The sequence below is a fragment of the Adiantum capillus-veneris genome, chromosome 22, assembly GCF_014529385.1.
Source record: "Adiantum capillus-veneris isolate H3 chromosome 22, ASM1452938v2, whole genome shotgun sequence".
In the NCBI taxonomy this organism is placed as follows: Eukaryota; Viridiplantae; Streptophyta; class Polypodiopsida; order Polypodiales; family Pteridaceae; genus Adiantum; species Adiantum capillus-veneris.
The window spans coordinates 123,297,960-123,307,720 of record NC_140952.1 but is presented as its reverse complement, the minus strand read 5'-3'; the positions used below and the strand labels follow the sequence as shown (position 1 = coordinate 123,307,720).

Genomic DNA, 9,761 nt, shown 5'->3' with positions numbered 1-9,761 from the left:
CATTCACTATCCCAAAGCACCTTAGTTCATGTGAGCAATTGTATAAATTAAAGTCAAATTATCTCAATAGAAATTTCATTTAGTGCAAGTACAAGTCACAATGTTAGAGATGGTTGATTCCGCACCTCATACGATAATGCATAAGTAAAAGATCCCTGTCTGGTTGTATTCTACAAAACTGTCTGATTGTATCTTGTAAGGTATATCTATGAAGAGAATAACTTACAAGAAAGTTTTTTTCAAATAATTTATTATCATAGTAGTATATTAAACTAGTAGATTGCAGTATAAGAAGATGCTGTGAGAGATGGATTATGATGACAAGATCTTAATGCAAGCAAGGGAATAAATATTGTTGGATACATATAGTAACTAAGTCATGAAGAAAATTGAAATGCGCTATTGAGATGTATATGATTAAAATTCATCGCTCGATAGATTGCACCTTGACTTTTTTGACGATATAGGTACTTTTCAAATTGATAAGAAAACCATATAACTTAAATCTATTTATTGCTACTGACTTTTGTGAATAAGATAAGTAGATTGTTTGAGTTTTTTTTGGAATAGTCTTGCACTAGAGAGTTAGTATGCATAAACAAATAAGGACTAAAAATTTAAGGTAGTTTAGTTGGTACATTTGATTGTGTAGCAATCAAAGAATTCATCCTAGAACTTTTTAGAATGTTTCTAGTGTGGCCAATAGTAGAAGAGGACTTACATTGGTATGTGAGACCATGTCACAAAATTATCCTGCTTATATGAACGTAGTGATCAAATAAAAAATGATCTTTTTAGATATACATAGTTAGAATCATTTGTAAAACACCAAACCTAGAGCTTCTTGGAGTTGCAACCTAATATAAATCACCAACTAATAATTCAAGTGTGCAACGAGAGAACGTGGATACTCAATAAGTGACAAAAGTGAAAGTTAAAAGTATTTGATGAGAAATAGAACACCCATTGTATGAATATGTAGGAAAGGTCATACCTTGAGGCTTGATATAGTTCATTGTTATTAGCTCTCTTAGAGTATGTATTGTTTGAGTAGGAAAAAACTTACAAGTTCTGGTGATGATTCTAATTTACTTTAACTCATAATATGCATAGCTTTTCCTGAAAATGTATTTCTCAAATACAAAGCACTAAACATTAATTCTTATTAAATTCAACAAACGATTTGACTACACACCAAATACAGTACCATGTTGAAATCCCTTAATTACAAACTCGGTGAGAAGCTTGATTGTCCTTTAGTAGAGGGGTTGTGTGCCAATCAAAAGATAATGAAAGAGTTACATAAATTTGAGAAATATTTTGCAAAGTTCGGCAGACAATAGATATCGAGCTTGTATCAATGTAGTAGTAAGCTCAAAAAATAACTCAAATGAAAAACTTATCATGGTACTTGATTTCGACAAATGTTAGAAAATTCATCTTTGAATATGACTTAGAGTTACATCGTACCTTAATCATAGGAAGAGTACTAGAGTAATCTAGTCGGCAATGGCAACAAGCTTTAACTAAAACTTGATTATCATGGGCCATTGTATTTAGCTCATATTTCAGCTTGTACTGAGAATAATTGTTCTGCACTCTTATATGGATAGCTTTGGCTACTTTTCCAAGGTGGGCACCTTATCAAATGGGTCTTGCTTAGTAGGCCTTGTATAGTGAATTCTACATCACAATGATCGTGACTGGGATGTCATTCCCGAAGATGGTTGAGATTGTGTTATTGAAGCCTTTTGAAGTGAAACATCAGGGTTTGGCGAAGAGAGAAAGATGAGATTATTGTATCCATCGATGTCATCAAACAACAAGTATCACAGCCTTTTGAAGTGAACCATCAGGGTTTGGCAGAGAGAGAAAGATGAGATTATTGTATCCATTGGTGTCATCAAACAACGAGTATCCATCATCGATCTATGCGTGTAACCATCATCTTGTCTTTCAATGTAGCCACATGCTCAAGCACCTTTTTCCAATGTTCACGTCATGCTCGATGATAAACTTTACTAACACTATGTCATTATGGTTGATCAATGTTTCTTGCTCTCTACAAGCCTTTTAAATGAGGGAGGATCACTCTAAAGAAGCATGGGAGAAGGGGTGGTTGGAAATTGACTTGGAAAACATAGGTTCATTGTCTTCTTTGTCATCATTAAACTGAGAAGCCATGGCTTGGGCATGCCGAGAATTGGTCATGTTTGTGTGTAATTTGAGCTCTTTGAGATCAAACACCAAGAAGCAAGCAAGAAGCACCTACATCTAACTGGCTAGCAACTTACTCCCACTTGACCTATGTGATTCTTGACTACCTCACCGTAAGAGGACTCCCACAACAATCAAGATATATCTTTCTCTCCCGCTGCTACATATTGAACTAGTCTTGCTCAGGGTTGGCCTATATGGATCCACACTAGGAGGAGAGAGTCAAGAGAGAGGCCATGTATGATAGATAGAGAGAAAAAGCAAGCTTCATGGTAAGTAAACAAATGATTAAGCCTGAATTAATCTGTACATACTATAGTAGAATGTCAAGTCAGAGAGTTTAGCAGACTTTTATGAAATTCCATTTGCCACTCGTCGGTCTATCCCTATTTGTGTCCTATTCTATATTCTACGCCTCAAGGTTGAACCCTTCCAGGCCAGAATGAGCTAGGTCAAGCCCTTTCAAGTCGAGCCCTTCCAGGCCAAAATCCACAGTCAGATACGTTATTAGCCAGAGATCAAGCCTGAACCAGAGTCAAAAGCCAGCCATAATGCAGGCTGTATCAAGATTTTACCAGATAAAGAATCGAGAAGTATTATCTCGTGCTAGAGGAGTGCTAGTCAGATCTAGGGTTTCCAATGGAAATCCTATGCGACTTCCTCTGAGAAGTACACACTCAAGCCAGAAGGGTACCATCCTGAGTCCATTGAAATTCTATGTGAAGCATAACCAAAATATCCAACCCCACTGTATCAAAACTCCTCGGCCCGAGAAGTAACATTACAATCTATGGAAGTATCAGTCAAAACCCTAGTACCTTTCTTGGTTATAAGTATATACCAAATCTCAAGTTGTGAAGAAAAACACCAGCATTTGTATGAAAACACCAGGTTGTTTAAGCATAAACCCAGAATCCCCAATTTTTTATGTCGGCATACCAAGAGCTTTCCCAAATTTAGTTATGAACAATCTATACCAAGTAAAGCATCCAAGTAATACAGTCCAAATCTGCAAGTTAAGATCAATTTTCTTTTACCATAGTATTATATAGTTTTCAGTTAGTAAACAACTTAGAAACTCATCACCTCCGAGAAGTATAATCCCAGGCCAAAAGAGAAATAGCCAGAGCCAGAGTTCCTCATGGAAAACTATGCGACTACACCGAGACGTATTTTCTTAGGCCAGAAAGGTACCAGCCAAAGCCACTCGAAATTTCATGTAAAGCACAACATCTCATGCCATACTTATCAAATCCCAGAGTATCAATAATCCTTAGCTCCGAGAAGTAACAACACAAGTTAGGGAAGTATCAGTTAGTAACCTTTAACCCTGCTTGGTTAGACATACCAAATACCAAGCTGTGAAAAAACCAGAAATTGCATGTATATAACCGGTTGTGAAGCATGAAAATCAGATTCCATTGAAAAGAAAAACCAGTGTTCTTCATGGTGGCATAATAGAAATACCAACCAGATTTCAACCATAATGCAGGCTGTATCAGCCTTTTACAAGATCCAGATCCGAGAAGTATTATCTTGTGGCAAAAGTGTGCTAGCTAGAGCTAGGGTTTCCAATGAAAATCCTATGCGGCTTCCTCCGAGAAGTACAAGCTTAAGCTAGAAGGGTATCAGCTGAGTCAGTCTAAATTCTATGTAAAGCATAACCATAATATCAAACTCCATTGTATCAAAACTCCTCAGCCCGAGAAGTAACTGTGGAAGTATCAGTCAGAACTCTAGTAACTTACCTGGTTATAAGTATATAACCAATCTCAAGTTGTGAAGAGAAAAACCAAAATTTGCATTTAAACACCAGGTTGTCTCATCATAAACCAGAATCCCCAATTTTTTATGTCGGCATACCAAGAGCTTCTTTCAAATTTAGTTATGAAAAATGTATAACCAAGTACAGCATCCAAGTAATATGGTCTGAATCTGCAAGTTAAGATCGATTTCCTTTTACATAGTATCATACATCATTTAGTCAGTAAACAACTCAGAAAGTCATCAGCTTTAAGAAGTATCATCCCAGGCCAAAAGAGCAACATCCAGAGCCAGAATTTGCATGTAAAAAACCGGATTCCTTTGAAAAGCAACCCAATGTTCTTCATGGCAGTATAACCAAAATTACCAATAGATTTTAGCCATATAATCACCAAAACAAAACTTAGAGTACTATATGTCACTGCGAGATTAGATGCCAAATAAAGCCAAGTGTGAGTGCTTCTTTTAGTTATGAGAAACGTTTAACCAAGTAAAGCATCCAAGAAATACAGTCTCAATCTGCAACTTAAGATAAATTTCCTTTTACCATAGTATCATGCATCTTTTAGTTAGTAAACAACTCAGAAAGTTATCAGCTCCGAGAAGTATAATCCCAGGCCAAAGGAGCAACAGCTAGAGCCACAATTTGCATGTAAAAAACTAGATTCCTTTGAAAAGAAAACCAATGTTCTTCATTGTGGTATAACCAGAAATACCAACCATATTTCAGCCATATACTCACCAAAACAAAACTCAGAGTACTTTATGTCACTGCCAGATTAGATGCCACATAAAACTAAGTGTGAGTGCTAGGTATGCAATAAAAAACCGAATTTTTTCACTACTTGCAACCCGAATGAAGAAAACTTTCCATCTCAGGGAAAGGTTTCCACAGTACCAAGCATTATTACTATTATATTATGCAAAGGAACTTGACTTGAGATGAAGCAGTAGCCAATGGTTGAACCTCCAATACTTGCTTCCCTTTCTCCATGGTTTAATACACACCAAGTACTCCTTCTTATGCACTAACCCTCAGTTTTACCACACAGAGCACATAAGGACTTCAAACTCACATACTCGCCAGCGAAGTGAGTGAGACCCTCACCTTTTATACATTCGTAGCTCGGATTAGCCCAAATACCATTCGACTTGCAGCTCAATTTCAGATTTGCACTCGAGTCGCCTTGAATGGCCCATGTGCTTCCTCATCGTTCTCGCCACCTACGCTTCTCAGCTTCGTCGCGGGGGCTGAATCAATGCACTGTAGAGAATCCACCATGCCTCTTTACGTGCTCTGAGTGAGCCCCTATTCTTAGAAAATATCACTTAAGGGAAAATTCCGTTTTAAAACTTTTTACAAAGCCCAGCTTCCCACGAGGCAGGTTCTGCTGCATAGACCTCAATTAGCTTCATTTTTTTAAATTCAAAGGCTTTACCATATCACCTATCATGCATAGATGATAGTGTTTAGGTTTGCTCCCATCAATGGTTTTTGAAGTTGTCGGGATGCTCCATCCCAAGGATTAGATCCCCATAATACCTTTTTATTCAATACACTTGTGTGTGTGTGTGTGAAAACATTCGCAATATTAGTCAAAAACAGTAAGGATGGTGTTTCAACTATCTCTGATATTATTGCAAATGTCCCGACTATCTCTAAGGCACATAAAGAGGACTTGGCTAAGTTCTCATCTGATGGTGTTGAACCTTGTATTTATCTGGGTACCTTGGTCTTTGAACATATGTGTGTTCGTTTGTGAGTATTATGAGTAGATAATCAAAACACACACTTTTGGCACTTAGATCCAGTTTTACCACTGGGTTAGGACCAAGCTCCCAGTATTTTTTCTAGGACAGGTTGATCATAGTCTACATTCAATCTGAACTAGAGGGGCTAACCTCACACAATCATTATGAATTATTTTTGATTGGTTGAAGGTTGAGGAAGCTACCAGAGTACTATATTAAAAAATAGGTCTTAGTCTAAGATTCTATCATTTACATATTTTCCTTTTGAAATTTCTCTAACTACGCCTTCTTCAGGCTATTTCCTTGTATCACGGATTGGAATTGCCAATGGAGCCACTCTCAAGAGATTCACTATTGGTTCTAAGATGAATTCAAGATGCTGAAGCATCTGCTCTCATTGTGGCCTCGTCGAGTAATCCTAATACCTCCCTTATTCACACAATCTCATTTGACAAACGGGTCAAAACATTAGCAATATTAGTCAAAAGCAGTAAGGATGGTGTTTCAGCTATCTTTGATATTATTGTAAATGTCCCGACTATCTCTAAGGCACATAAAGAGGACTTGGCTAAGTTCTCATTTCATGGTGCTGAACTTGCTAATCTTCTCAGGAAGCAGTGTGGACTTAGCCCCAGTTTTGTCACAACCCCGACTATTCCTATTCTCCCACCTACCAACAGTCTTTTCTGTAGGGATGCAGTAGCTGCAAAAGCAGATTAAGAATTTCAGAAAGATTTATGTTCTCTAAGTGAAACTTCGCTTTTGGAATTAGTCTCTAAGGTTTCTAGGATTTTTCCTTTTGATAGAAAATATGGTATTTCGCTGGAAATACTCTAAAACTATTAAAAGCTTTGTGTATTCAAATAAATTTTTGAGATATGAACCTATTTTAAGATGTAACTGTGGAAATCTTACTACCTTCTGCAGGAGTTCAAATCAATTGGTTCTCATGTCTCTAAGACCAACCTTGCTATCCTTAAGGCTTCTTCTCTTCGAAATCTACTTGGAATGGGTTTGAATCACATACCTGTGGAACCGCTAAACCCTAGAAGGGCATTTTTTTCACTTATAGAATGTCTGGCTAACATAGCCTTAAAGCTCCAACTGGAGGAACAGATCCAGCAGGATCTTGCTGAGAAACTAGAAGCTATCTTTTATCAAAAGATTAAGCTTTTGCCAGTAAAATGGCTCAGTATGAATACTACTTGGGTCACACCAAAAATTATGCAAGAATGTCATGAGATGACTTGTGAGTGGTTTATTGTCAGGCTTGATAAAGCTGCAAACACTGTATCAGTTATCTATAAAAGACTGGTATATGAGGCTACCATGATAAGGTTGGGGGGACCTGAATTTGATAAAGAAAAATGAAACACTGAAGGATGTAGCTCTAGCATTATTGAGAGATTTGGACAGCATGGGTTACGTTGAAGCTTCTGGTAAGCTTCCAGTTTTGTTCCCAAATTTTCAAAAACACAAACAAAAGTTCAGATGGATTTCTGACGCTTGGAACTGTATATTCTCCAATATTACGAAAGATGTGACTTCTTGTCTAAATATTATCATGACTGAGATGAGTAATCTTTGTGCAAAAAGAAGAGCTAATCTTAAAAGGTTCAGTGGTATAGAGTAATGTACCTTCTGGCTTGCTAAGAATTCAACAGAGGTATTTATCAACTTACCTGTCGATATCTATTGTATATTTACTGATGATATTACGGAATGTTATGAAAACATTCCTCTCTAAGGAAATTATGGCCTTATTGAAGTACTCGAAGAGATAATTAACCTAGCATTTTCCAACAACAAGTCACAAGGGTTTGAAAATATCTCGTTGGTAAGAACACCTTGCTGGGTTAAAATATCAGAAAGAGAACCACCGATGTGCTTTGGAAGAAATTCACTTATTATGGTAATTACATAGATATTACATAATTGCCTTATCCAGGTTGGGGGCCAAACTGTTATATAGACAAAAAATGGGAATACCTATGGGGTTCTCTTGCTCACCTGTAATGTGTAATCTATACTTATTGTATTTTGAATACAAATGGGTATTCTCTAAAATGAAGCATTATGATGAGGTCAGACAACTGGTAGCCTTCAATAACACGTTTAGATTCATAGATGATTTATTGAGTATAAACAATTAGAACTTCAAAAATCAACTACTAGCAGAAATTTACCCACCTTGCCTCATGATAGAGCCTACTTCACTGGAAGAAGTGGTGATAGATGGTAGGACTATAGTTAAGAGAACCTATTTTTAAAACATGGAGATACAACTTCACTCCCCTTACACTGGATTGTACACTACACGCTTCTCTTGAAAGCGAGACAATCTGTCAGTAAGTCCTGCTGAATTCGTTAAAAAGAAAAGTAGCAGACCGATTAAGAATGCGAGGAACACCTGCTTAGGTATTCCATCACTTATAATATATTCTTTGTCAGATAATTTCTATGCATTTGAAGAAATAAACAAGATGATTGGAAAATTTTGTAATAATGGGTTTTACGTAAGGAATTGGTTGCTAGTATTACTAAAGCAATTTGCCTAAATAATTGGCCGGGTGCTAGAATAGATGCTGGGTTTCTCTGCAATCTACTAAGGAAGTAGGTCCATACCTAATGGGTCTATGACCTTATTAGGTATGTGCCTGGGGTATGGGTGGGCACGCGCGTGCGTGCACACACACACACACACACACACACACACACACACACACACACACACACACACACACACACACACACACACACACACACACACACACACACACAAGTGGCAAGGAGTATTAGCTTAAAATAGAGGATTTTAGGCTCCCTTGTACAAAGGCCCCTGCTGTATGAAATTCACACCCTATTGAATTAAAAGTGCACACACACACACACACACACACACACACACACACACACACACACAAGTGGCAAGGAGTATTAGCTTAAAATAGAGGATTTTAGGCTCCCTTGTACAAAGGCCCCTGCTGTATGAAATTCACACCCTATTGAATTAAAAGGTACTATGGGGATCTAATCCTTGGGATGGAGCATCCCGACAACTTCAAAAACCATTGATGGGAGCAAACCTAAACACTATCTTCTATGCATGATAGGTGATATGGTAAAGCCTTTGAATTAAAAAAAATGAAGCTAATTGAGGTCTATGCAGTAGAACCTGCCTCGTGGGAATCTAGGCTTTGTAAAAAGTTCTAAAAAGGAATTTTCCCTTAAGTGAGATTTTCTAAGAATAGGCGCTCACTCAGAGCGCGTAAAGAGGGATGACGGATTCTCTGCAGCGTGTTGATTCAACCGACGGAGCTAGGAAGCGTAGGTGGCGAGAACGATGACGAAGCACATGAGCCATTCAAGGCAACCCGAGTGCAAAGCTGGAACTGAGCTGCAAGTCGAGGGGTATTCGGGCCAATCCAAGCTGCGAATGTATAAAAGGTGAGGGTCTCCCTCACTTAGCTGCCAAGTATGTGAGTTTGAAGTTCTTATACACTCTGTGTGGTAACTAAGGGTTAGTGCATAAGAAGGAGTACTAGGTGTGTATTAAACCATGGCGAAAGGGAAGCAAGTATTGGAGGTCCAACCATTGGCTACTGCTTTGTCTCAGGTCGAGTTCCTTTTCATAATATAATAGTAATAATGCTTGGTAATGTGGAAACCTTTCCTTGAGATGGAAAGTTCTGTTCATTCGGGTTGCAAGTAGTGAAAAAATTTCGGTTTTTAACTGCATAACTACCACTCACACTTAGTTTTATTTGGCATCTAATCTGGCAGTGACATAAAGTACTATGAGTTTTGTTTTGGTGAGTATATGGCTGAAATATGGTTGCTATTTTTGGTTATACCGCCATGAAGAACATTGCTTTGCTTTTCAAAGGAATCTGGTTTTTTATATGCAAATTATGGCTCTGGCTGTTGCTCCTTTGGCTTGGGACTATACTTCTCAGAGCTGATAACTTTTTGAGTTGTTTAGTGACTAAAAGATGCATGATACTATGGTAAAAGGAAATTTATCTTAA

The 9,761-nt window shown here is 37.7% G+C and overlaps 1 protein-coding gene across 1 annotated transcript in view; it reads right to left on the bottom strand.

Annotated features, from left to right (window-relative positions):
- Nucleotides 1-2,626: 2,626 nt before the first annotated feature.
- LOC147430143 (uncharacterized) overlaps nt 2,627-9,761 on the bottom strand; it is a 59,600-nt gene continuing 52,465 nt past the window's right edge. The window contains exon 2 of the mRNA XM_086495107.1: nt 2,627-2,741. Within this exon, the coding sequence (XP_086351233.1) occupies nt 2,627-2,741 (115 nt within the window). The remainder of the gene's footprint in view (nt 2,742-9,761) is intronic.